Source organism: Zonotrichia albicollis, chromosome 21 (genome assembly GCF_047830755.1).
Source record: "Zonotrichia albicollis isolate bZonAlb1 chromosome 21, bZonAlb1.hap1, whole genome shotgun sequence".
Classification (NCBI taxonomy): Eukaryota; Metazoa; Chordata; class Aves; order Passeriformes; family Passerellidae; genus Zonotrichia; species Zonotrichia albicollis.
Window position 1 is genome coordinate 10,224,096 of NC_133839.1, and position 27,950 is coordinate 10,252,045.

General features: G+C 49.9%; 1 protein-coding gene across 13 annotated transcripts in view; it reads left to right on the forward strand.

Moving 5' to 3' along the window:
* Positions 1-20,530, forward strand: part of NACC2 (NACC family member 2) — a 52,765-nt gene extending 32,235 nt beyond the window's left edge. For 6 of the 13 annotated variants that reach the window (XM_074556512.1, XM_074556510.1, XM_074556521.1 and 3 more), the window contains 5 exons: positions 5,977-6,897; positions 14,573-14,740; positions 17,274-17,379; positions 17,764-17,861; positions 19,917-20,530. In XM_074556512.1, coding sequence (XP_074412613.1) covers positions 6,039-6,897; positions 14,573-14,740; positions 17,274-17,379; positions 17,764-17,861; positions 19,917-20,416 — 1,731 coding nt within the window. In that variant the 5' untranslated portion in view covers positions 5,977-6,038 and the 3' untranslated portion in view covers positions 20,417-20,530. Of the gene's footprint in view, positions 1-3,481; positions 3,616-4,316; positions 4,613-4,949; positions 5,329-5,765; positions 5,890-5,976; positions 6,898-14,572; positions 14,741-17,273; positions 17,380-17,763; positions 17,862-19,916 lie in introns of those variants that run through there. The other 7 variants (XM_074556509.1, XM_074556520.1, XM_074556508.1 and 4 more) reach the window with 7 other exon arrangements.
* The last annotated feature ends 7,420 nt before the right edge of the window (positions 20,531-27,950 follow it).

Sequence of the window (27,950 nt, forward strand, 5' to 3'; positions counted from 1 at the left end):
TCCCTGTGCCTGTGCCAGGATCCACAGAGACCCCTCAGGGCTGTGCCAGCTCCCCACAGGAGATGTTCGGAGCTTGGTCCCCAGGGAGAGCCCCCAGGGCAGTGCCAGGGTCCCAAACTGAGCACCCAGTCCCCATCCCCTGGCAGTGGGGCTGCCCACACCTCCTGAGCTGCAGCATCAGCAGGATTTTAATTCACTTTTCCGCCTTTTCCCCCCATTTTCCCCTGCCCAGCCTCTGGGGCTGCACTTTCTGTGTGAACTTTGCGGGCTCTGGAGCCGTGGTGGCTCCGTGCTGCGTGTCTGCTGCGTGGGGGCTGCCCGTGTGTTACTGAGTAATATTTGCAAATTCACTTTCTGCTCTTAATAAGGCAGAAATAATCTTCTTTCACCCATTGCCACTGGCTGCTACACTAAAAATAGGGTCTGTCCGCGCCGCTTGCCACTTGCAGCATTTCAAAAATAAATACTTTGGAGCTGCAGATACCAGTGCTGCAGGAGAGGAGGCTCATTGCCATTTGATTACTGAACTTAACCTTGTTTTCTCCCCCCTGTGCAGGAATCCAGACCCGTGCTCCAGTCCCTCTCCCTTCCCCTCCTGGATTTTCTCACCTGGAAAAGGGGATGCTCAGTTGTTGGGGTGGGGGTGCAGACTTTGCATTTTGGCTTTTTGGCTCCCTGGCACAGCCTGTGATGCAGGGGTGGGGGGGAATATGCTCAGCCTAGACCTGAAGTGCATTTTATTTGGCTGTTTATTTCATTTAACTCTTTAGTTTACTGAGCTCTATTTTATTGAAGTCTCTATTTTATTTGAGGCATTACAGCATCTCCGGGCTCGGGCAATGACACTTGGCCACCGAGTTTGCAGTGAGCTGTTGCATATTTTCCCCTGGGTTTTTACATTTCCTTTGCATTAAAAAATGGGGAAATAACCCCCAAAGCCTGCAGTGAGAGCAGGGCAGGTGCCACCGCTGTGCCTGGGGGATTGGGTGGCTTTGGGGACCCCCTGCCAGCCTCAAATCCAAGGGTGGGATTTTCCCCCCCTCTCTCCTCATTTACAGAAGAAAGGGAAGTTTCCTTTGACCCTTTGGGGCCTTCAAGGGCAGGACTTTTCAGCTCTTTTCTTTCCTGGGGCTTTGGCTGGGGGGGTTGGAGCCTTTGGCTGCTTTGTCTCCCACCCCCAGAGGGTCCCTGTCCCTTTGTCCCTGTCCCAGCTCACCTTCCTGGGGAGCTGCAGGACTTTGGGGGATTTTTGGGGGGTTTTGGGGGAATGATTCTCCACCCAGTCTCTCTGTTGTTTGGCTGAGGAAAAGAAAAAAGCCAATTTAAATACATTATCTAATTATTTCTGATTACTCCTGGGGGAGCTCTGATGGCAGCATCTCATTCTAGGTCGATGCTTTTTCCCTTTGTTGCTGTCGCCTCGCCCTGACCTTTCAGGCCTCAGAGCAGGGAATTAGTTTGGAAAAGAGCAAACCTGCTTTTTTTCTTTCCCCCAAAGCAGATGAATGCAGAAACTGAGAATTCCCAAACTCTCCTGGAAGTTGTCTCAAATAACAGCTGCATTTTTTATGAACATCTTGTGACAAAGGCTATGACTTTACAAAAATCAGGCGGAGATGTACAAATTATCCTCCTGGAGAAAGAGGCTGCCATCAGAAAACAAAATGATGTTTTTGCTTGAATGGTCACATATGTAAAATGATCAAGGTGGGGGATGTTTGTCTGGTTTTAATCCAGTTTTATGCAAGTTTTCCCATTTGGAGATGCCCTGTTGATGGTCTGTCACCTGTAGGACACTCCAGACCAAAGAGAACTCGTTTTTTTGGGGTGATGGTCATGCTGGGGGCTGCTCCTGCACCTTGGGACACAGCTCAGCTTGGGAGATGAGATTGGAAAAATCCAGTTTACATCTGTAATTGCAAAGGTCATTTCTCCTGCAGCGCAGCTCTTCCTGTGTCAGATGGGCTGAAGCCATTTCAAACCCTTCAAAAGTCTCCTGGTGCTCTATTTAAAAGAAAAATGATCATATTTAATAGAGGAATTTTAAAGTTAGAAATTATCAAGCTTTATTGCATTTGCTGTCAAATCACAGTAGCTTTTTGTTGCTGTTGTTTTTGGGGAATGTGAGGTTTGGTGCTGAGCAGGTTCTCCTGGGCTTTCAAGACTGTTTTATTTTATTTCTTCACGATTTGGGGTTTTTGGTGGTTTTGGGTTGGGTTTTGGGAGGCTTTTTTGGTGTATTCTGGTCATAAAAAGGAAGGGGCAGAGGGAGGAAGAAGGGAATATTCCAGCAGTCCTGGCTGATGGTTTATTGGGGTGGTTTGGGCTTCTGCAGCTTCCTTGTGTGGCTTTGCTCCTGTTCCTTGATGCTCCTTCTAAACCAAGCACTGTTAATTCCCCCCCATTTCCCTGGGAGCTGCATTTTGGGAGGGACCAATTGTGTGCAGCATCTCCTGAGAGGTTTTATCTGAGTTTTGCCAAAGATTTGGGATGCTGGGGCACTTTGTTGCTTCTCTCTGGCTTAAAACATTCCCTAAACCAGCCCAATTTGGTGCTTTTAGGGGCAGACAGGGGTTGCTCCTGACAAGCCTGTTTGTTTATGGAGCAAAATTGTAAGTAATATTAATAATTGATATTTATTTTAAGTTTGGCTTGTTGTGTGCTACCGAGCTGTCCTTGGCTGGTCCCACACATCCTGCCCTGCTGGGTCCATCCAAGGCCTCCCTGGTGTCTTCTCCTGCTCTGAGGGAGCTCTTCCTGGAAGGGAAGAGGAGGAAATCCTTCTCCACCCATGTTCATGGAAGCATATGAGGCTTCCTTAGGTGCCTGAGCAGTGATGTTTTTTCTGTAACTCGGGTTTTCCTCAGTAATTTTCACAGATCCAGAATTGATCTTTGTTTGCCAGGGCAGGTTCCATTTGCACAGGTGGGTGCTGTCGTGCTTGGGAGAGGTTTTGGGCTCTCAGCTTGGTTGTTGTGGTGTCACCTCTGATCTCCTCGTGGGATGTGACCTTGGTCCCCTCTCAGCAGCACCAGGCTGGGACTCCAGTGACCTCCTGAGGGATTTGGGTGAGGGTGGTGAGCGTTCCCAAAGCGGGGAATGGGAGCATGGGGCTCTCCAGGCTCTGTGGGGCTGCAGGTCCTGTGGGGTTTGGGGCAGTTTGGGGCAAATCTGGGAGAGCAGCACTTCCCTGTCCTGGGCTTGAACCTCATGCAGCAAATATCCCTGAGGGTGTGGAAGTGCAGCTGTGAGCAGGATCAGGAGGGAAGGTCAGGCTGGAGCATCACCAGCCCCGTGCTCCCTGCAGTTCTCCTGCTCTGGGCATGGCCTCACCTCTCATCCCTGGGATTTTAACTGTGTGTGACCATCAGAGCACAGCAGCTGAACCAAACCCGAGGCCAGTGGCACAAGGAAAAACGCTCTGGGCAAGGGAGAAATAAGCAAAGGGAGGCCCCACCCTCTTTCCCAGAAAAAAGCACCAAACATGCTCAATAAATGCGAAGGTAATTTAAAATCTGAATCCAGGAGACAATGTGACTGGGATTTCATTACTTAAGCAAATGGATTTGCTTTTAGTGGATTCAGCCACAGACTGAAAGAAGCTTTCCCCAAGGGGTAAACATTTTTCCTGCATTTGAAAGGCTTTCTTGTATTGGGGGGGGTGGATCTGAGGGGGGGACAGGAAACAGGACTGTGGCTGCCCAAGGAGCACCTTGATTTTGGGCAGATTTGGGCATTCCCAAAGCTGTGCTTTTGGGCAGGTGCCCTTGGGGTGGGATGCTGGGCCAGGTGGGAGGGTGCTGGGGGGGATGCAGGGGTTGATGAGGGGATGCAGAGGATGCAGGAGGGATGCAGGAGGATGCTGGGGGCATGTGGGGGTAATGCAGGAGGATGCTGTGGGGATGCAGGGGTGATGCAGGAGGATGCTGGGGGGATGCTGAGGATGCAGGAGGGTGCTGGAGGGATGCAGGGGAATGCTCAGGATGCTGTGGGGATGCAGGGGGTACAGCAGGGTGCTGGGGGGATGCAGGAGATGCTCCCCAGCCCTGCTCCCTGCCTTCCCCTGGCCGCAGGAGTTAACCAGCAGCAGTGCCAGCTCTGCAGACTGTTTGGAATAGTTTAAATGCTTTGACACTCTGGATGTACTAGATGGCAGGGGAGGCAGTTTACAGCGTAATTCATATGCAAAACTGCACTATAAATTTAAAACCTGTCTCAGTTGCCGTGGCACCACTAAGCATTTCATCAGCATACAGTACAGTATTTCTGCCATCTTTGTTTGCATTGCAGTGACTCATCAAAAGTCTGTCTTGTACCAACACTGAGAGCATTCCTCTGGCACTGATATTTCTCTGTTTTTAAAGCTTCGGTTTGAAACTGGCATTTACTTCAGGTCCCTAATCAAAGGGCTCTATTCATTGCAGAGAGCAGCCTGAATGTTAATCTGCATCCGGCCTATTCATTTAGATGCTGTGCGCTGCCGGGGAGATTTGACTTGGTAAAAGCTCGAGCTCCAGCAGATACAAACCTAGCGCTTGATACTATATTTTATTTTCCCCCTCCCGCGGGCACCGGGGGCACCGGAGCCCCTCGGCAGCGGCCGCTGCTCAAGGTACGTTCGTGTTCGCTCCGGGCCAGGCGAAGGCACCGCGAACTTCCTCGCTTGGAAGAATTTTTTTTTTTCCCTTTTTTTTTTTTTTTTTTTTTTTTTTAACCATGCAGATACAATTAAATTGGCTCCGAGTGTGTTCCCTTTTCTTCCTGTTACCCCGTGGCCTTGCAGATAGGACTTTTTTTTTTTTTTTTCCCCCTCGGCAATGGGAACAGAGCAGCTCTTTGTGGGTTATTATTTTCTTTCCAGAGATTTTTTTTTTTTAATCTTTCTCAGATAAACTTCTAAATTTTTTTTTTTATTAAAAAAAAAAAATCGTTCTTCTGCGCTTTCAGTATTAGTTAAAGGTAGTTTTTTTTTGAGTGGTGTTGCAGGATTTTAAATCTCCGGGACTGTTTGGGGAGGCAGCGCGGGGGGGGTCTGGGCTCGGTGCATCCGCAGTGATTTGCTCCGCTGGAGTTTCGGCTGCACCAGCGTTACCTGCTCGGGCTCTGCGCACTCCCAGCGCCGGGCTCTGCTCCAGGGAGCCGGGAGCAGCAATCCTGCCCATGGCCAAAAGGTACAGCTGGCCCTGGAGAGCGGCCGGGCCGGGCTGCGGAGGGTCCGCGCTGCCGGTACCGGCGGCACCGGGGGCCGGGCTGGGGCTGCCCCTGCCCCGCTCGGCGTCTGGGGGAGGAAAATAAGAAGACAACTTGGTAGGCGGCTCGCTGCGGCAGGCACGTTGGTTTGTTTTATTGGGGCTCAAATATCTGGCTTAATTTGGAGATAAGCCTGGTTTTGTTGGAGGATAAATCTGTTGAGAAGGGGTTTAACTGTTGAAACGCTCCCTCTTTCTGGTGCAAATGGGAAGATTGCTTTTCAAAGTGCTTTTTCCTGGGAGCTCTCGCTCCGGCAGAATCCTGTATTTATTTCGGGCAGAATGGCACATTGTTTTATAAATATCTTTTCTGTAGTTTCAACATAGCTGCTGGTTGTTGTGTTTCTTATATAATGCTACCGAGATCTGTCTGACTGCCTTTCGTTTTCTTTACTGTTCTCTCCCATTATCGTTCAGATTTTCCTGCATAAAGTAAAAACCCCCGACGGAATAAATCAGTGGTGCTTATTTAAGCAGACCACAACTTGAAGGAAATACTTGCTTTTTTTTTTTTGAAATATCCTTTGCCATCCACCAGTGGCGTTCCCAAGGCTGCTCGAAACCATCGATAAGTGATTTTTGCAAGCGATCGCTTTTCCGCCTTGGCTCTGGGAGCTCGCCTTGGAGCCTTTGATGTCGGGTGAGGTGGGTTCCTGTGCTCCTGCCTGCCGTTGGTGAACTGTCTAAAAACCTTGTTCCTCTCTCCCCTGCCTTCTCCGTTTTTCAGATGTGCCCTACTTTGGATATTCCTGCATTGAATGTCTGAGGAGCTCCGGCCGACCCTGAGCCATGTCGCAGATGTTGCACATAGAGATTCCCAACTTTGGGAACACCGTTCTGGGCTGCCTGAACGAGCAGCGCCTGCTGGGGCTCTACTGCGATGTCTCCATCGTGGTGAAGGGCCAAGCCTTCAAGGCTCACCGGGCGGTGCTGGCCGCCAGCAGCCTCTACTTCCGAGACTTGTTCAGTGGGAACAGCAAAAACGCCTTCGAGCTGCCGGGCACCGTCCCCCCGGCCTGCTTCCAGCAGATCCTCTCCTTCTGCTACACCGGCAAGCTGACCATGGCCGCGAGCGAGCAGCTGGTGGTGATGTACACGGCGGGCTTCCTGCAGATCCAGCACATCGTGGAGAAAGGCACGGACTTGATGTTCAAGGTCAGCTCCCCGCACTGTGACTCTCAGACCACCATGATCGAAGACCCCAGCTCGGAGCCGCAGAGCCCCTGCAACCAGCTGCAGTCGGCCTCGGCGCCCTACGTCATGTCCCCCTCCATGCCCATCCCGCTCCTCACGCGCGTCAAACACGAGAACCTGGAGCTGCAGGCCCTGCCCGGCCTGCCCGGCAAGCGGCCCCTGGAGCCCGGTGCCCGGGACGGGCCTGGCGGCGCCGGTGCCAGCGCGGGGCCCCTGAAGCTGTCACGAGTCTCCTACTACGGGGTGCCCAACCTGGCCACGCTGCTGCCCAACGTGCAGCAGGTGCAGTACTCGCAGGGGGAACGCACCAGCCCCGGCGCCAGCAGCATCCCCACCACCGACAGCCCCACCTCCTACCACAACGAGGAGGACGAGGAGGACGACGAGGCCTACGACACCATGGTGGAGGAGCAGTACGGGCAGATGTACATCAAGTCCTCGGGAGGTTACTCTGGTAATGGATGGTTCTCTCTGCTTGGGTTTTTTGCTCCCTTGCTGAGGTTGTGTGGGCCTTGTCCAGCCACTGTGGGCAGATTTGGGTTGGTCACCGGGTTTTGGTCTTTGGGGGTTTCATTTGTTGGTTTTTGCCCATGTGGTGGGCTCGGTGCTGATGTCTGGGTGCTTTTCATTCTTTAGATGAGAGGCTGCATCATCCACCAGGGTCAGCTCAGCTTTTGCTTTTTGGCTGAGGCTGCCAGTGAGGAGCCTGGTGGCTGCACGAGCCCTGTGGTGGTGGCATCCATCCTGAGGTGATGGCTGAGCAAACCTGCTGTGGGCCATCCTCTTGGCCCAGGGCCAGGTGGTCACTCCGGGAGCTGTCTTCTGTCCTGGCTTTTTAGAATAAGAGTTTCCAAAAAAAGTGATGAGCATGGGATATTTGGAGGAAGGGGGAATATAAACAAAATAATTTTTGTTGAAGTTAACTAGGAATATCTGCAACAGGAAGGAAAGATGGATTTTTCTCCCCACTCCCTGAAGTGCCCCTCTCTCTTTGTCCCACACATCACTTTTTCATTTCATTAGAAATGAAAAAGCATTTCTGGGGCTTCATATTCATTTATTTCCCCATTAGTGCCCAGAACTGAGTAAAACCTCTCTGCTGCCCTCGCAGAATTTGGGTTTAAGGGCTGAGTGTGAATCCCTCAATGGGCCTCAGACAGAGGAGGCAGCTTCACTTTGCTGCTGCTTGGCTGGGAGCTGCTGCTCAGCCCCAGAGTGGGCACAGGGACACGAGAGCTCCTTTCCCTCCCACTTCCTTGGGCACACAGCCTGTTCTTCTGGCACCTGGCAGGGCTCAGACCCTCCTGAGGAGCCAGGACAGGGCTGCAGGTCCAGGGGAGATGTCCTGTGAGCATCCCCCGTGGAAGCAGCTCCCAGCACCCACACAGGTGGAGCTGGCAGTGTCCCCCATGGAAGCTCAGCCTCACAGAGGCCTCCTTGTGGGAGCTGCAGGTGTTTGTGGCAGCAGCTTTGATCCTCAGGAGCTCCCCAGGGAGGGACATCTTCCCCCTGGCTGTGGCTGCACGCAGCATCCCCTCCCCTGGAGCTGCTTCCCCTGCTCTGGAATTGCTGCATTGATGCTGCAAATATTTTAACTCTGGTTCATTGACGAACTTTCCTCAAAGCCATTTGATTTTAGTCTTCACCAAGGAGCAAGATTTGGCAAATAGGACAATTTTTGTTGCATAAAGCAGGTAGCCTTCCTTAGTACTGAGAGTGGGCTCACCCCCACACACTGTCCCATCCCATCCCATCCCATCCCATCCCATCCCATCCCATCCCATCCCATCCCATCCCATCCCATCCCAGGAGCTCAGCATCCTCTGGCCACGTTCCTTGCCAGACAGCAAGCAGATAAGCAGCATTTTCCAAGGTGTTTTTTCACTAAAGGGGGAAAACAGTGAATTTACTATTTTAATATTAGAAATATTTGTTAGGAGAAGTGGACAAGCAGTTGTAGGAAATTAGCCTCAAATTAGCCTCTCCCTGTCCTGCTTCAGTGGTGGGGATGGGGCAGGAGTGGAGTAGGGTCAGGGGTGGGACAAGGTCAGGGTCTCCTCTATGGCTGCTGTTGGACCCAGACTGAACAGGAATTGTGCTGTTGCCCACTTGTCTTGGGTTTATTTTGCTTTTCCCTGTGGAACCTGTGCTGAGCAATGTGGGTTTGCCTTCAGTTATTCCTCAGAGCAGTGGGATCATGCTCTTGGAGTGTGTTTTCCATCCCTGTCACGGGGCCAGTTCCTGCAGGAACAGAACAAAACCAGCTCAGAAGGCAAGGACAGCACCAGCCTGGGGATGGTGCAGCAGCAGCTCCGAGGCTGCCCCTGATCCATGCTGGGCAGGAATCATCCCAGCTGGAAAAGTGAAAATCCGTGCAGCTTCCTCAGGTGTCACTGGAGATGCTGCAGCCCTTGTGCCAGGGCTGGGCATCCCACAGCCAAGTTCTCCTGCTTGTTTTCTGTAGGGAGAAGCAGGTGGTGATGCTGAGGCCATGCAGGGAAGAGGCAGGTTGTAAGGCTCTAAATATCCCACATTTCTGATGAAATTCCTCTTCCCCACCCGCACCTTTCGGGGGAGTTTCCTGTTTGAAATAAGGCAGCTATAGGTATCAGGCTTCCTGGAAAAGAGGGCATGCAAAAAAGAGATTACAAAAAGTAAAACCTAAGCTGTTCCATTATGGTCGGGACTTGTAGAGCTAACTGTGTTTTAATTACTCGGGATAAACTGTACCCTCTCAAAAGGTGCAGAATAATGAAACTGTGAGATGGAAGAGAGAAGGCAGCTAATCCTGCTCCTGGCATGGAGATCCCACAGCCTCACAAAGCCCTGGGGGAGGGGGAGCCCTTTAAACCAGGCATTGCCAAGGTTTCCAAGAGCCCTGTTTGTGAAAACAAAAACAAAGCCAAAGAGGAGCGGAGCAGACGAAGCTCTGAATTTCAGAGAGGGTTGCTGGATTTTTTTCCTTCTTTTTCTATGCATTTTTATTCCCCATCTGAAGCTGCTGAGGGTGTGGTGGGACACTGGTGGCTGAGCTCCTCACCTGTCTTCAGCATCACCCACCAGCCTTGGAGGGGTCACCAATCCTCTTCTTGCCCCCAGGCTGGGCGTTTTTTATTTATTTTCTTCACCCCTTTTTGTAGTCAGAGCCATTCTGAATCTCCAAAGCTGGATCAGATCCTCATCTCCAAATCATTAAGGTTGGAAAAGGTCTCTGAGATCAAACTTTGACCAAACACCACCAAGAGCACTGAGTGCCACATCCTTGGGCACATCCAGGGGTGGGCACTCCAAAACCTCCCTGGGCAGCCCCTTCCCATGCCTGAACACCTTTTCCATGAAGAAATTCCTCCTTTTGTCCAATCTGAACCTTTTCTGGCACAGTTTGAGGCTGTTTCCTCTTGGGAGAAGAGGCTGGTGCCAACCTGCAGCGGTGGCACTGCTGTGAGGGACCAGGACAAGTGTTGGACCTGCAGAAGGAGCAGCAGGATGAGGCCAGGATTAAACACAGGAGGTGTTGGCAGGCAGGGTGGCAGCTGGCAGAGGGGAAAAGCTGCCTCAGTTTCCCCCCAGGCTCTGGGCAGGTTTGGTGGCCACGTTTGCCATGCCGGGCTGGGAGCACTGCGGTAAAATGGCTCCTTGCTCCAGAACTAGGTCTGGGTGTGGAGAACATGTGGGCCTCGAGGACACGAGCGAGACTTAATGAGGTTTCCAGCATCTGATCTGAGGAGCGCACAACTCCAGAAAATATTAAACAAAAGCAAAGTATTTTTATCCCTGTTAATTACAGCGTCGTGGGCCCGAGCTGAAGTGGGTTTCAGCAGGACTTGCAGATGCTCGGCGCTTTTCTGCACTGAGCCACGTTCTTGTCAGTCAGCTCTCTGCTGAGCAGATGCAGTTAATTTAATTTTGACAGGCACCAGCGAAGTTGTGCAAGGGTCCGTCCTCCTCCCCTGCTCCTGCTGCACCGGTTTGCAGGGGAAAGGGAAAATCTTGATGCAGCAAACGGCTGGAATGTAAAGGCTGGACTTGAAAGTTATGAAATCCTGAACTGACAAGAGCACACTTCATTAAAAATTCATCTAAAATAGCCATTATAGAATAGTTGTGGTAATTAGCTGAGAGAATAGTTTTCTCTCCTGGCCTCTGATTCCTGACAGTAAGGAAGGAGGGCAGGGAACAGCCCAGAATCCCAAATGGTGCAGCCCGTGCAGCATCCCGCGCTGCAGCCGCGTAAATCACAAACCACGGCAGGAATTGCAGCGGGATGGAGCAGCTGGCTGCCACTGCAGGGACAGCCCCTGCTCCTGCCAGCTCCCCCTGCTCCTGAGGGACCAGCCTGTGCACAGGAGGATGCTCAGCAGCAAACAGCTCGTGGATTTTTAGGGAATGAAGCGGTCGAGGGCTGTGTCGGTATCCACCAGGGCACTTTGGCTTTTTGCAGAGGGATTCAAACACCTGCAAAGTGTTGAAAGCCTGGCTGTGTGTCTTCATGGGACAAGGTGGGGACGGGGCACAGGTTGGACTTGGTGGTTTTGGAGGTGTTTTCCAGGCTGAGGGCTCTGTGGTGGCACTGCCCCATCTGACTGCCCCAGGCTGGGGGCACTCAGCCTCTGGCCTTTTTTGGCATTAAACTTCCAGCCCCATTTTCCTCCCTCTGAACCACAGATGTTTAATTTTAGGCTGGCAGATGTTTCACTCCTGGCTGAGATCTGAGGCGAAGGCAAGATAGGGGTATTTATAAACCAGTAATATTTTTCCTATACTAATTCCAGATTACCTCCCTGTATAAATAGGTCACAAATCAAAGGCTACATTTCAGTACGTTGGTATAAATGTACTATTTGGGAAATGTAAACTCTCCCCGTTGGGACTCTGTGATGGATCTGTCCCAGGGTGCTTGCGTGTGTCCTCTGCGCCAGGTTTACATCTGCAGCAGATGCTGGGGATGCTGAGGCTGTGGAGGGAAGATATTTCTGAGGTGGTCCCACTGCCAGTGGAAAATAGGCTGATGGAAGAGAAATGTTAAAATATTACTGTTTGAAAAGAGACTTTTTGCTGTGTACAGAAAGGATCATCCATCATGGAGCAGGTGGAGATGGGTTCTCCAGCCTTTTATTCAGGGTTTGAGATGTGTGGTTACATGTTGGGACTCTGTAGACATCAATTTTTGGGTGAGGCTCCATCGCTCTGATCTTTGTGTATCTCCCAATCCTATTCCTAAACCAGCAGCAGTTGTTTCTTACCCACAGGAGCACCTTGATGTTTTTGTGCAGTTTGGAGAACCCAAACTGGTGGGAATTGGGGCTTCGTGACTCATTTTGCAGCTCTGCTGTTTGGATTGTCAGGAAGTAAGGAGATGAGTGAGTGCTGGGGCCGTGTGTGTGTCCAGCAATCCCCAGGCACTCACCTGAGCAGCCCATCCCCAGCAAAACTCAGGTGGGACGTGCAGGAATCCCAGTGTCACCCAACCATCGTGGGCTCAGCCCTAAGGGGCTGTGAGGGATCTCTGGAGTTTGTTTTAGGGATGAGGAGGACACGTGCCCCAGCATCATGCACAGCCTGGAGCCACGGAGCATGGACCAGTGAGTTAGATTGAGGCTGTTTCTTCAGCCAGAAAAATCCAGGAAAATGAGTTTTTCCCATTCTGCACCACCTGTGGCAGCTGCAGCCTCCAGCTAAGTTTGGGATAAAAGCATACATCCAAATAAATCAAATATTCCAGTGTTTGGCTGGCAGCTCTGGTGGCTTCCTCTGTAATGATTTCCTGCCCCTCTCTGCTGGCTGGGAGCTCCTTTCTTGTTCAGGAACAAAACTGTATTTAACAATACTTCCCATTGTTTGCCCTTTCATTCAAAGGGAAGGAGCCGCTGCCCTCTGAAGATACAAATTAATTAGAAGCAAATACTCTCCTGTTCTCTGGAGCAGAAAGGCCAAACAGAGTGGCTTTCTGTGGAAACATGGCACCAGAGTGGCTCTTGTGTCCTGCTCCTTTACATAACTGATTGCTATCTGCTCAACTGAGGTGCCACTGAAAGCCCCAAACCTCTTTTTGTTTGGTATCGTTGATTTTCTGCTAATGCTTGAATGGAAGCAAAGCCCCCCAAAATGATTCATGGCCGTGTTTAATAAGAGATTTATAGACAGTGAGCCAGCAGGACAGATGTAACCAAAATCCTGCAGTGGGTTGAGTTGTGCTTGGTCTTTTTAGCTGAATTTTAGTTTGGTTTTTGAAGTATGGTGCTGATGGATGTTGTGGGTGCTTTCGACCTGAGCCATTGGTTAAAGTAAAAATGAAATACTAAAAATTCAAATTTTAATAATTTTAAATAATTTTTAATATTTCTAATAATTTTTAATAACCTGGGCCGAGCCCTCTGCTGAGGTGGGATTGTGTAGGTCACATATACAGCTCCTAGGGGTTGTGTATTTAATTTTACCTCTGAGTAAAATTTTGCCTCTGGGAGATGTCTGAGGTGTCCCTTCCTGCCCTGGAGCTGCCCTGGTGCCCCTGCCTTGCCAGGGAAGGACAGCAGAGCAGGACTGGTTCCCCCATACCCACTGTCCCTTTGTTTCTGGTTTATTTAAGCTGAAAATATCAGTATTTAATGGGATATGGTTTGCTTATCACTCTAAAAGCCTCAAAATAGAGCTGATCTTTGAGATTCTCCCTCAGTGGGAGCTGAGCCCCATCTCCAGCAGGATCTGGGAATGCTGGGGATATTGCAGCTGGGAGTGTCAATGCACAGATTTCCCACTGGTGATGGGGCTGCGATGGCACAAAGAGTTTAAAACCGCCCTGTGAGTCGTTCTGCTGCTGTTGGGTTGGGCATCCCTGAGCAGGGACCATCCTCCTGCCATTCCAGAACCCCTCCTGGCGTTCCTCAGGGCCAGAGGGAACCATCCAGCCCATGTCCTGAGGGTGGGGATGCCCCAGAGCCTCCATGGGATGCCCCAGCCCAGCAGGGCACCATGGCCATGTCCTACTTAGAACAGAACACTGCTCCCTTTGTCCCCGAGCCATCACCCCGGGTTACTGAGCAACAGCTCTGCAAAACTTGTTATTTTATCTGCAGGGAGGAAAAGTGAACGCAGAACTCGGGGATAATCGCAGGGAAAGACACCTCAGGGGCAGGGTTTGAGTTCAGAAATGCTCCTTGCTGGGGTTTCTGCTCTCTCAGTGTGCACAGGTTTCGAGCACAGAGCTGGGTTTGGGTTTGTACGTGGCACTTGCCAATTATCTAACAGTTTTGGGGGAAAAAAAAGGTGGATTATGGCAGAGCTGGGCTGCAGTTCAGCCCTGGAGCTGTTCCCACCGTGTCCTGAAGATGATGCACATGGTCAGCCCTCGTTGCTGTCAAAATTTGTCATTTTTAAGCAATCTGGTGGTCTTGGACTGTAAATGTGCTTTACAAACCAATCCTCTGTGTGCCCACAATGGCCAGATTTGGAGGTGCTGGCAGGACAGCCCAGAATTTCCAGCTTTTCCATGTTACTGCTTGCTCCTGGGTACTGGTGAGCTCTGGAGATGGTGCATCTGAGCAGGTTGGGAAAATCTGGTATTCTGGTTTTCAAGCTACACTTTAATAACGTTTTTGCCTTGTTGATGGGGGCTTCTTTTGTTACTGAGAGGAGAAGCTGGCCTGCAGAGGCAGAGGAACAGAAGGAGGGCTGGAGGTGGCTGGTGGGTGCACAGAGATGCTCTGCTGACCTTTCTCAGAGCAGAGGTGTCTGCAGGGTCTGGATTTTTACTTCAGCAGGAAAAAACATCAAGGGAAGTAATGATGGAACTGCTGCAGGTGTTCATCAATTCACTGTTTAGAACCCCTGGTGAAATTCCTGCCACCCTCCTGGTATGTGTGGGGCAGCAGAATGATGTCAGCTGAACAGAGCTGTCCATTTTCACAAATTACTAACCCAGGAGATGTTAAATCATGATTGGATTCTGAGGATCCCTTTTGCAGAAGCTGGGGCTGCCATGGAGGGGGAGACCAGGGGATTTTCCCAAGTTTTCAGGTGTCACCTGCCCCGTGAGGGGAATATTTCCAATTGCTGCGTGAGGAAATCAAAGCCTGACCTCCTGTTAGCATCATGACAGGTTATTTTAACGATTTTCCCCTTCCATTTTGCAGTGGCCCAGGAGAAGGCAGAGCAGATCCCCCTGGAGAACCGCTCGTGCGTGCTGATCCGGCGGGACCTGGTGGCGCTCCCTGCCAGCCTCATCAGCCAGATCGGTTACCGCTGCCACCCCAAGCTCTACTCCGAGGGGGACCCTGGCGAGAAACTCGAGCTCGTTGCAGGTAGATTTTCCTTGGAATTTCCTTGGAATACCTCTGGGTTGCTGCTGTTCCCCTTCTGGAGCTGTGCTCTCCATCTCGCGTGCCCTTGCTGTGTCTTTCTGGATTATTCGTCACCAAGCGTTTTTTGGAAAGTTCCGAGTTTCCTTTAATTTGCTGACAGAAAAATGTGTCATTAACAGGATTTATTCAATTGAATTAATTTAGCATTTTAATTGAATTCTGCAGCTTGTGTTCTTCCTGCTCGGTGTGGCTGCAGTGAGTGTGTTTTCATTTAGAATCACAGATCTAAAAGCCCAACAACCCCCACTCAAGAATTGCCACATTATAAGATTTACAAAGCAAGGGAGATAAAATCTGTGTCAATGAACAAGCTCTGAAAAACCTGCAAAATTTCTTTATAAATTTACTAAGTGGTCAAACACTGCAGCAGGAGGAGGAGGAATTGGGTTTGATCCTTTCTTCTGTCTTTGATTTCATTTTGGAGGGAATTTACAATATTGAGAGAATTTACTCCTTCTCTATAAAGGATTTCTGGCCAGTGTGAGGTGGAAGATGGTTCTGGTTAGGGAGTGTAGAGCTGAAGGAGTGAAACCAGGTGGCTGTGGCATCCCAGGCACACCCAGCACTGCACAGAAAGTGTTTAACTGGAGTGACCAGCTCGAATTCCAGTGGAAATAATCATAATAATCATAATAATAATATCCTGCTTTTAGAAGTTCCTCCCAGCTTTACTTTGCAGTGGGCTGGCTGTGGGTTTTTCCCTTGGATGTGGCTGTGTGGGGATGACTGGGCAGGACATCCAGACGTGCCCCCAGGTGGGGAGGTTTAATTAATCCCTGCAAAGCCCTTGGTCCAAGAGGGACATGTGGCAGCACAGTCCATCCAAATCAGTTCTTCCCTTGCAGTCATTTCTCTCTTGGTGAGTAGCATGATTTCACTTCCATTCTGGAGAAGGAATCAGGATTTCAGGGGATGCCCACAAAGGTTTGCAGCTGATGGAGGACAGGACTTTGATGGAAGGCAAAGCACAGCTTACAACCACAAGTATTTATTTGGGATCTGGAATATTCATTTTGTACCCATTTCCGTTTAATGTGAGACTTCTTAAAACCATCAAGTGGTGCAGGTTATTTTCACAGTGAGAGCTGCAAATTGGTTTGAGGCAACTCTGCTTGATTTACATTTTTCAATCTGGAAAAAAGCAGATTAATATCACTAACCGATAGTGGCTGCCTGGTTATTTTTCATTTATTAAAGTGAAGTTCCCCTCAGTGATGGCTGGTGTTTGCTCTGATGCCTTATCTCTTAAAATACAAAATAAACTCCCCTAATTCCTGTCTCAGACCTGGAGGGGGGGCCTGATCCTGCTGTGAAAGTTTTCCTCAGCTCTCCAAGTGGGAGTGTTTTCCTTTTGTTTCTGGTTTTTCATGCTACAGTTGATTCAGCAAACTCAAGCAGCCCTCTCTGAAAAAGGGTCTTTAACAAGGCTTGCAGTCAGCACAGCACATCTGAGGGAGGGGCTGAGGCTGTTACTCAAAAAAAAACCAAAACAAAACAAGACTAAAAAACCTCATTAGATGGAAGAGAATACAATGAATTTCTGGTGAGAGTGGCATGGCCAGAGATGCAGAGGGTCACCCCAGGGGCTGCCCTGAGCTCCAGCTCCATCCACAGGGTCAGGGACAATCCTCTTCCCTGGAAATCCAGGAGGAGATGTTGCTGCTCCAGCAGATGTTTTATATCTCCAGAACACAGTGTGTTCTGGATCCAGCTATGACCCATTATTTAATCTTAATTAAAAGCAAATACCAAACCCTCTCATGTAAGAGAATGCTTGAAAAATGGGATAACCTCTCCCTGGAAGCAGTGCTGATGCAGGAGCAGGCTGGTCTGTGAGCAGAGTAAAAAGGTTTGATATAAAACCTGCTCTAAAGTACTGCCAGACCTCTGGACATGTCCAGCTGCTTTGCACAGGGTTCCTTTTTCTTCCAGAAAACATCCTTAAAGGCAGCAGCTTCAAAGGCAGCAGTTGCTGTGCATTAGAAGGAAAATTCCCTGCTCACCAGAGGTACCAAGAGGTGATGGGCTGGGGTTTTGGAGGCAGTTAGATCTGTAACCAAGTACCTCTTTCTGTGCTAGATGGGTTTTTTCTTTCATTTCCAGCTCTGTGTTCTGCAGCCTTGCACTGGAAAAAAAAAAAAAAAAGAAAAGGCCAAATGGATTGGGGTTTTCTTGCTTCAGAAAAAATAAATAATCTGATCTGTACATATCAAATCACAGTGTAAGCCTTGCACGGTGTGCATTGGTGAGAAAACAGGAATCCTTTCATTTGATTCCCATAGACTTCCTGTCTGTACAGATAAAATTAGGAGTTGTTATTGCCTGGATTTGCCAGGATTCTCCAGAATTCCCTCTGTCCTTGTTGCAGCAGGTGAAGAGGAGGCTCCCAGCAGCGAGAGGCGCTGTGGGTGCCTCAGGGGTGGCTCTGTGCCTGTGTCAGGGGCTCATTCTGGATTTCCCTCTCCCCTTGCAGGCTCAGGTGTTTACATCACCCGGGGGCAGCTGATGAATTGCCATTTATGTGCTGGTGTCAAACACAAGGTCCTGCTCAGACGTCTCCTGGCCACCTTCTTCGATCGGTACGTCCTGTCCCGTCCCGTCCCATCCTGCTGCTCCTCGTGCTCTGCCAGGGCATCCCCTCCCTGTTCCTTCACCTCCAGGGCTTTAACCCCGTGTCAGGAGTGCCTCATCCTCTGCACTCAGCTCTGTGCATTTTCTTAGTGATGCTTGAGGACTTTTTTCCGTTTCCATGCACATTTCCCACTCCTCACATGAAAATCCCGGTGATGCCTCACCTGCAGGGAGGAGGGCAAGGAGTGGCTGTGCCCTGGTCCCCTCTCCCAGGATGTTCCATCTAAATATATTTATATTTATATTTATATTTATATTTATAAATAGTGAGTCAGAAAGCTGATTTATTATTTTATGATATATATTCTATTGTATCCTTTGCCTCCCCACAGGAACACTCTTGCCAACAGCTGTGGAACTGGAATCAGGTCCTCCACGAGCGATCCCAGCAGGAAGCCCTTGGACAGCAGGGTCCTCAATGCAGTCAAATGTAAGGAGAGGGGTTTTCTGCTGCTGGGGTGGGACAGCATGGCCCAGCCCTGGGCAGGGAAGGGCACTCTGTTGTGTGGTAATGGTGGAATTAAGTTGTAGGAAAATCAATTTATTTTTTAGTTTACATCATTGCCCAGAGAAGCTGTGAGTGGGATCTGCTCTCCATCAGCCACTTCCCACTCAGTCACCTGTAGTGTTTTGGGACAGGAGGTGCTGGAGGAATCCCTAAAGGGTTTAGAAAGATCTGTTTGCCATGGGCTTCAGATGCAGTAGGAATCACTGTGTTCTCTCACCCTGGCTGAATTCTGGGGAGTAAATCTATGTGTAAATATTACTGTGCTGGAGAACAAAATTCTTAAGCAGTTTTTTTCATTTAGTTTTTAAGATTTTGGAGAGAATTCTTTCCCCTCCATAATTGTAAAGTGCAGGGGCCTTCCAGCTGCCCTGAGAGCAAGGAAAGGAATGGAATGATAATAAAATCTTGTGACTGACTGGAGAGTCCAAGCTAGCTGACTGTGATTGGCCGTTAATTAAAAACAACCACATGAGACCAATCACAGATGCACCTGTTGCATTCCACAGCAGCAGATAACCATTGTTTACATTTTGTTCCTGAGGCCTCTCAGCTTCTCAGGAGAAAAGATCCTGGCAAAAGGATTTTTCATAAAACATGTCTGCGACAGGGGCCATTCTGGGGTGTTTATACCTCCCTGCTTGTCCCTTTTTGTTCGTACCTTCTTGGTTTGTTTCTTCTTGGTTGTCTCTTCTTGTTCATACCTTTTTGGTTGTTCCTCCTTGATCATACCTTCCTGGTTGTCCCTTCTTGTTCATACCTTCCTGGTCCTTCTTGTTCATGCCTTCTTGGTTGTCCCTTCTTGTTCATGCCTTCATAAGTTATGTCTGCGACAGTGGCCCTTCTGGGGTGTTAATGCATTCTTGGTTGTCCCTTCTTGTTCATACCTTCTTGGTTGTTCCTCCTTGATCATACCTTCCTGGTTGTCCCTTCTTATTCCTGGTGGTGTTCCTTCTTGTTCGTACCTTCCTGGTCCTTCTTGTTCATACCTTCTTGGTTGTCCCTTCTTGTTCCTGGTTGTGTCCCTTCTTGTTCATACCTTTTTGGTTGTCCCTTCTTGTTCTTACCTTCCTGGTTGTCCCTTCTTGTTCCTGGTTGTGTTCCTTCTTGTTCATACCTTCTTGGTTGTCCCTTCTTGTTCATACCTTTTTGGTTGTTCCTCCTTGATCATACCTTCTTGGTTGTCCCTTCTTGTTCCTGGTTGTGTCCCTTCTTGTTCATACCTTTTTGGTTGTCCCTTCTTGTTCCTGGTTGTGTCCCTTCTTGTTCATACCTTTTTGGTTGTCCCTTCTTGTTCTTACCTTCCTGATTGTCCCTTCTTGTTCATACCTTCATAAATTATGTCTGCGACAGTGGCCCTTCTGGGGTGTTCATACATTCTTGGTTGTCCCTTCTTGTTCATACCTTTTTGGTTGTCCCTTCTTGTTCCTGGTTGTGTCCCTTCTTGTTCATACCTTTTTGGTTGTTCCTCCTTGATCATACCTTCCTGGTTGTCCCTTCTTGTTCCTGGTGGTGTTCCTTCTTGTTTGTACCTTCTTGGTTGTCCCTTCTTGTTCCTGATTGTGTCCCTTCTTGTTCATACCTTTTTGGTTGTCCCTTCTTGTTCTTACCTTCCTAGTTGTCCCTTCTTGTTCATACCTTCATAAGTTATGTCTGCGACAGTGGCCCTTCTAGGGTGTTAATACATTCTTGGTTGTCCCTTCTTGTTCTTACCTTCCTGGTTGTCCCTTCTTGTTCATACCTTCATAAGTTATGTCTGCGACAGTGGCCCTTCTGGGGTGTTAATACATTCTTGGTTGTCCCTTCTTGTTCACACATTCCTGGTTGTCCCCTCTTGTCCCTACCTTCCTGGTTGTCTCCAGCCGAGGAGCTCTGTCTGCGTGGAGAGCTCAGGCCCGTGGGTGAAGCCCTGCTCTGTCCAGGCTCCCCTTCGTGTCCCTCCCGCCGAAAGCTGAGCCCCGTGTCTCCCTGTCTTTGCAGTGTACTGCCAGAACTTTGCCCCGAGCTTTAAGGAGAGCGAGATGAACGTGATCGCGGCCGACATGTGCACCAACGCGCGGCGCGTGCGCAAGCGCTGGCTGCCCAAGATCAAGTCCATGCTGCCCGAGGGGATGGAGATGTACCGCAGCGTCATGGGCTCCTCCACAAACACTGTCCCCCTGGAGCCCGACTTCCAGCCCGGCGCGGCGCAGCCCTTCGAGCAGCGCATCTATGCAGAGCGGAGGAGCGAGGCGGGGACTATCGTAGCCCTGAGAACTAGCACGGTGAACGTGGAGCTCAGCAACGGGTCCAGCCAGTCCTTCGAGCAGGGCGAGGACGCCGAGGGCGGCGGCTCCGTCATCCAGGAGGCGGCTGCCACCGAGGCTGTGGCGTCAGAAACCCAAAGCACCCCCCAACCCTTCGAGCAGGGCTCGGGCTCCTCCAGCCGGCCCGAGACCCCCGTGAGGAGACAGGATGGTACTTATGGAGGGACTTTATAGAGAGAGCAAACATTTCATCACCTATAAGGGATCTGTAATACTAAAGCTGCTTGCATGCATTACTAATACGAAACAAAAAAAAAAAAATGTGATCAAGCCACTTACCTACTGAACTGCTACTGTTGCCTGAAAAAAATGTGATTTTTATTCTGCTTGTATTTAAAATTTATGAAGGAAATAATCGCATTCGTTATACTGTAAACGACTAGGTCTGTGGCGACCTACTTAAAAAAATATTGGGCTCCTTTTTTGATATTCCTGAGGTTAGTCTATAAGATTGTAGCTTTTTCTTTTTTTTTTTTCCTTTCCTTTCCTTTTTTTTTTGGTTTTTTTTTTGTTTTTTTTTTTTCTTTTTTTGTTTGTTTGTTTTAAGAAGGGGAGGAGAAAAGCTAGCCACCCCCCACCCACCACCACCCCGTCATCACCCCATCCATCACTCAGCTCAGAAGTAAAGCCATCGTTAACCTTGTCCTCGAAGGAGAGTTTTGTCACTGACCAGGAAAGCGAGGCGTGTTCGGGTGCAGGTGCTGTGACTGGCCGCGTTTGTCTCGGGAAGGGCTCGAGCCAAGTGGGAATTCGTGGCAGTGAAATGGTGGCCAGGCCCCTCTGGAGGCAGGGGGGGAGCCCTGGCCGTGGGTGCTGCTGTCCCAGGGAGGCTCCTCGGCCCCCTGGAGCAGGGACGGTGCTGTGGGAGTTCAGGCTGGCGCGTGTCGGGAGGACTGTGTGGGATGCAGGTGGAGAGCCTGGCTGCCGTTGTGGTTGTGGTCTGGTTTTTGCCCAACGTGGCTGGGTTTGGGTTTGGGTTTGGTTTCTCTCTCCCTCCTCCCTTCCTCCCTCCCAGCCTCTCCTTTTCCTTTGCTTCTCCGTGCTGGCACCTTCACGTCCCCACTTCTGGGGGACAGGATCTGTCACCCCTCTGCACCCCAGGTCCTGGGGCACCCACTGGGAGGGGAGGAGCCCCCCCTGAGCCTGTGAAGGGATTTGGGGAGGGATCTGAGCATGGAGAGCACGTTGTTCTTGCTCCAAAGGGCACGGGGTCTCTTGGTGCTGGCTCCTGGCAGCATCCGCACCGGAGGCAGAGCTCAGTGCGTGCAGAGCTCACCCTCTGCCCCTCCCTCCTCCCCTGGCCAACCATGCTCTCACTTTTTAATAATTTGGAATGTATTGGATGCAAAAATTAAAAGACAAAATGAGCTTTGAGCCCTTCTGTGAAGAGGTTTTGGGGAGGAGGAAGCTCTGTGCCTCCTGCTCACCCTCCCGTGCCCCTTCTGGGGAAAACCCGATGTGGAGTTATTTGTCTTTATTTTTCTTGTTGCAGGCTGATGTCCCCAGGCTGTGGTGGCTTTGGTGGCCTCGGGATGGGACTTGTGGGTGTCCCTGGAGCCTGATGGGCAGCAGGTACCTGCTCTGTCCCTCCCCTTTCCAAACCCCAGAGTGAGCAGGGTCTGTCCAAGGGGACCCTGCAGCTTCCCCCGAGTGCTGGGGTGCCCCAGGGCGTGGGGACAGGGACATTACAGCCAAGTTTGGCTTTTTCCTTATTTTTTCCTTTCCTTTTTTAATGATGATTATTTTTACTGTGATTTAACGACCTGCTTTAATGACACTTGCAGCTTGTTCTCTAACACGTTGGGGACGAGGAACAAGGTGCACAAAGAGTCACTTTTAGGCTGCTGTGGCTGTGCTCCTCTTTTCTTTCCTGCTTTGATTCCCTAATCCAGACAGCGCTTTGCTCAGGGTTTTCTTCCTTCTTTGTATTTCCATTGGGAAAGGGGGAGTGGGGAGAGGATAACCCAACTTTTGGCCATTTGTTTTGTTTTCTTTGATACTTGAAGCAGTTTTTTTGCATCGTAATTAACGAGGCTGCCCAGCCTGTGCCGCTGCTCCTGACACAACCAATCGGTGTTGGGGGGGTCCTGCCCCAACGCTGGGTTTTGGCACAGCTTTTTGGGGGGGACTGTGACGCCCCAGAGCAGGTTTTGGGGGGCTGGTGCAGGTGCAGAGGTGTGGGATGCTTCGGAGAAGTGGGAATGGGCACGGCTCTATTTGCACTTTACCCACGTCACTGAACAAGCCCGGGGACCACGGGCTGAGCTCGGGGCGTTTGTCCCCGGCCATCCCTGGGGATGCAGCAATTCCTTGGCCCCGGGGACAGCTGCTGGAGGGCAGCTCAGCCAGCTTGGTGGGGCTCAGGTTTGGCTGAGGACCCTCCTGATCCCCAAATCTTTGGGTTTGCCAAAAGCTTGAGGCGAGCTGGGAGCGGCTCCGGGTGCCGGAGATCAAAAGTCGTCCCTTGTGTGTGTGTCTGTGTGCATATATATAAATATAAATATAGAGAGAAAAGATATTGCAGAGGATTCCTCCTCCTCCTCCTCCTTTTTTGGCACTCGCTGGGGGTGGGGAGCAGGCTGAGCCCCCCAGCTGGGGGCTGCACTTGGCTGGAGGGATTAATTCTGGACCAAACCTGTTCCCACACAGCCAGGGGGGCCACCGGGGGGGCAGCAGCAAAGTACTTGAATGGCTTAGGACAGAGAGTCTGGAGAGAGTCAAGTTGCACAGTGAAAATATATATTTTTATACCTAGCACAACTTCCTGTATATTTTGGGGTTTTTTCCTTTCTTTTTTTTTTTTTTTTCCTTTCATTTCCTTTTTTTTTTTTTTCCTGATTTGGGTTTGTTTTATTAATTATTATTATTATTATTATTAGGAAGGCAAACTTCTAAAATGTGAAGGGCGTTGGGTTTTTCCTTATCTGGTAGATGAGGGCAAGCATTTTGCACTAATGTTTCCTGTGTGTGGAGGATTAATGGTATGTTTGAAAATGTTATATGGTAATGATTGTATTCTTCCGAGAAGAAAAACAACAGAAAAAAAAAAGCAAAAAAAAAATAACCCCTTAAAACTGAATGTAAGGTGAGAACAGAGCAGTCCATCGATTGTATGCGGCTTTCCTGAGTGCCTTAGAATTTTTTGATCATTTTTTTTCCAAGGAAAACAGATTAAGAAGATCAGATCATAACCGACTCCTTCCTCCTCTTTGTTTACGACACTATTTTAAATTCTAGAATTTTGGGGCTGCTTTATAATGTGAATAGGAAACTGCATTCATCTAGGTCTGACAGTGTAAAATCAGAGCATCAGTATTTATGGTATGTCTGCACCTTTATTCTTATGCTTGACTATTAGCAATATTACCTGTATATTCTATATCTAAAGTTATACCAAGCACCTTTAACGAGCGCAGAGTGTAAAAGCACCGCCCGAGTTCCCCGCAGCTGCCGTAGCGTAGGACCAGCTCCTCTCCTCCTCGTTAGCGCTAATTAATTAATTAATTAAACACCGCTTCGCACAGCCGAGGGGCTGCATGACCGTCCCTCCGCCACCCCCGCTGGCGCTCGGTGACACGGGGACATTGCCGGCCCTTCCCGGGAGCTGCAGCGGCTCCTGGGGCTGGGAATTGCGGGGCATCGGGCTGGGAACCGCGGGCTGGAGCCCCGCAGCGCCCCAAAACTGGAACTGCCCGCGGGCTTTGGGGAGCAGAGCCCTCCGTGCTGTCCCCAGGGGTGTCCCCAGCCTTGTCCCCAGCTCTGTAGCCCTGTCCCCCATCCCTGTCCCCAGCCTTGTCCCCAGCCCTGTCCCCCATTCCTGTCCTTCATCCCTGTCCCCCGGGGCTGTCCCCAGGACTGTTCCTCGGGACTGTTCCCATCCCTGTCCCCCATCCCTGTCCCTCAAGGCTGTCCCCCATCTCTGTCCCCCAGCCCTGTCCCCATCCCCATCGCTGTCCCCCGGGGCTGTCCCCCAGCCCTGTCCCAATCTCTATCCCCCATCCTTGTCCCACATCCCTTTCCCCATCCCTGTCCCCCATCTCTGTCCCCATCCTTGTCCCCATCCCTGTCCTCCAAGTCTCCCCATCCCTGTCTCCATCTCTGTCCCCCCATCCCCATCTCTGTCCCCCCATCCCCATTCCTGTCCCCATTCCTGTCCCCATCCTTGTCCCCCCATCCCCATCCCTGTCCCCCTTCCTGTCCCCATCCCTGTCCCCCATCCCCATCCCTGTCGCCCGGGGCTGTTTTGCTGGCAATCGCTCGCTGCGAGTGGAGAAGGAGCCGTGGGAAGCCGGGATGAGCCCGGAGTGTCCCCAGAGTGTCCCCAGCTGTCCCCGCCGCCCCCCGTGGCCATCCCGGGACCCAACTGCTGTTCCAAGTGTTCCTGCTCTCCAAACCGTGCTGGGAGCGAGCGAGGGGGCGAGTGGGACACACTCACATTGGAAACCCCTCCACTCCTCCTCCTCCTCCTCCTCCAGTTTCTTCCACTGTTTAAAAGCGTTTTGCACACACACAAAAATTTAAAAAAAAAAAAAAAAAGAGAAAAAAAATCGTGATTTTTATGTCAACGTTATAATAAATAAAATTTAAAAAAGCCAAAACTTGCAATACTATTTTTAGCAGACAGGAATAAAGAAAAAAAAAGTAAATGAAATAATTAATAAATAATTAAAAAAACAACTGAGTATAAATGTATAAATATTTTTGACTTGAACATTTGGATGGCACTTGATTCAAATAGAACATTAATCCTTTGGACAGAATGTTTGGGGAAAAAAAAAGGACTTAAAGTACAAGGTTGTTTCTAAAGCGTCTTCATAGGGTATTAAGTAGTACTGTAATTCATGACTGTTAAAAATACTTTCTGTGCTGTAAGGAAATCTCACAGTACCACTGAATTATGTTCCTCAACTGTCTCAGCCACGAACGATGCTAGCTTCTTTTTTTTTGTTTTTTTATTTTATTTTATTTTTTACCGTGCATTATTCACTAGTATTTATGTGCTCTTACTCTGTATAGTTCAGACTGTTATTTTGTAGCCATGGCTGACACGATATATCAGTAACTAAAAAAAAAAGAGAGAGAGAGAAAACATGAAGATCCCCCCCCCCACCCCGAGCTGGAACTGTGCTCATAGCTGTTTTCATATGATGAAAAAATCCATTTAAAAAAAAAAAAACAAAAACAAAAAAAACCAACCCAATGTGATCATTAATTGTAAAACGCTTTGTAAAATTCACATTTACAAAATAATAAAGTAAATTACAATTAAAAGGTTTCCTTTGCCTTGGTTTCTGTCTTTCTGGGTGGTGGGCAGTGTTAAGCAGGGGGTTGTTAAAAGACACTGAGGGGGCTCTGATGGCTCAGGCGCCACTTCAAGGTATGAAACAATGCCCAGATTTGGCCAATTGAAGGGGTTTGCTCAGATTTTGGGATTTTGGAGTTCAGGGTATGAAACAACCCCCAGATTTGGCCAGTTGAAGGGTTTTGCTCAGATTTTGGGATTTTGGAGTTCAAGGTATGAAACAACCCCCAGATTTGGCCATTTGAAGGGTTTTGCCCAGATTTTGGGATTTTGGAGTTCAAGGTATGAAACAACCCCCAGATTTGGCCAATTGAAGGGTTTGGCCCAGATTTTGGGATTTTGGAGTTCAGGGTATGAAACAACCCCCAGATTTGGCCAGTTGAAGGGTTTTGCCCAGATTTTGGGATTTTGGAGTTCCCTGCATTGCACTGGGCCTCACCTGATGTGGTTTGGACATATTTTGGCTTTTTTACCTGGACACATCACACACTCCCTCCCTCCACTTATAAAAACCAAGAGTTGTTGTTATTATTATTATTTAAAATTGAATTTGCAGCGCTCCCAAATGAATCTGGGGCTTTGCCAGAGAGTGGGGCCAGGACTGGAGGATGCAGCAGCAGCTGAAATCCTCCTGTGCTCTACTCTGCTGTGAGCTCCCCTCTTCTCCCCTGGAGAAAATCCTTCCCCAGGCTCTGAGAACGGGCAGGAGGCTCCTGTCACCCCCCAAGGGACACGTGTGACGAGATGGCCAGGCCTCAGAGGGTGTCCCAGGGCCCTGGGGCAGGGTGGGGATGCTCTGGGGGATTCTCAGGGTGATGTCCCAGGGGATGTTCTGGGGGATGTTTGGGAGATGTTTGGGGGATGCTCAGGGGATGCTCTAGGGATGCTCTGGAGATGCCCCAGGAGATACTCAGGGGATGTTTGGGGGATTCTCAGGGTGATGTCCCAGGGGATGTTCTGGGGGATGTTTGGGAGATGTTTGGGGGATGCTCATGGGATGCTCAGAGGATGCTCAGGGGATGCTCAGGGGATGCTTTGGGGGATGTTTGGGAGATGTTTGGGGGATGCTAATGGGATGCTCAGGGGATGCCCCAGGAGACACTCAGGGGATGCCCCAGGAGATGCTCAGGGGATGCTCAGGGGGATGTTTGGGAGATGTTTGGGGGATGCTCATGGGATGCTCAGGGGATGCCCCAGGAGACACTCAGGGGATGTTTGGGGTATATTTGGGGGATGCTCAGGGGATGCTCAGGGGATGCTCAGGGGATGCTCAGAGGATGCTCAGGGGGATGTTCAGGGGATGCTCAGGGGATGCTCTGGGGGATGTTTGGTGGATGCTCAGGGGATGAAGCAGCGCTGCTTCCCCTGCTCCAAGGGGAGGTACCCAGGCACCAGCAGGGCAGATGGAGCACCAGGATCTCCAAGCAGCATCCCAGGCTCTGCCCAGGATGGGGCTGTCCTGGGGTTGTTGCTGTCTTTAGGATGAGAAGATGGGAAAGGTTTCAAAGGCAGAGAGGGCTGGGGGTGTTGGTAATTCTCCTTTCTCAGAGTGGTAATTCTCCTCTCTCTAATCTTCACCCTTTTTTTACCCCCCCCCCCCTCAACCCAATTGGCCATAAAATTGCTGAGAAGCTGCATTTCCTCAGCTTAGCAAAATAGAAGTGCCCAAAACCACTTGCATTTGGGGTTTCATTTAATCTCATCTCACTGGGAAGGAAAAACACAGAAACTCGGGTGCTTGGCGCGCGGCGCATTCCGCCGCGTTACATAAACCATTTCAAACTGATTTATTCTAAATGAGTTGTTATAATCAGAATTTTCCTTATGAGCAGCTTTCTTGCAAACGTCAGTATTTCAGGGGGGGAAGAATAAAAAAAAAAAAAAAGAAAAACCAAGCCCAAGCCCATCGTAGGCCCGCTCCAATATTTCAAACTGATTACTTCTAAACACCAGCGCTAAAATTAGGGCTTTGGTGTGCGGCATTGTCAGAGTGGGTGTATTATGATCTGCAGAGAGTATAAAAAGATAAATGAGTTATTTAACCAAGTAAACGACGTTGCTGTAGAAATGTGCTGAGGGAAAATGCGCAGGGGGGTTGGCTCGGGCTGGCTGGGCCCGGGATTGCAGCAGCAGCACCAGGGGAGAGGGGCTGGAGCGAGCCTGGGGGTGAAAAGGGGATTTTCTGTGCATTTGTGTTGTTGTTTTTATTGCTGTTGTTATAAAACAGGCATTTCCCCCTGCCTGGGGTGGGGTTGTGATTTTGGCAGAGCCAGAATGAGACAGAGGTGGGTGAGAGAGGCAATGGGGCACCCATGGGTGCGCTCCTCCCCAAGGAGGGAGGATTAAAAACCGGTTATTGGTGTGGTCTTAGGACTTCACCTGCCTTAATTTCCTTGGGATCTGCTC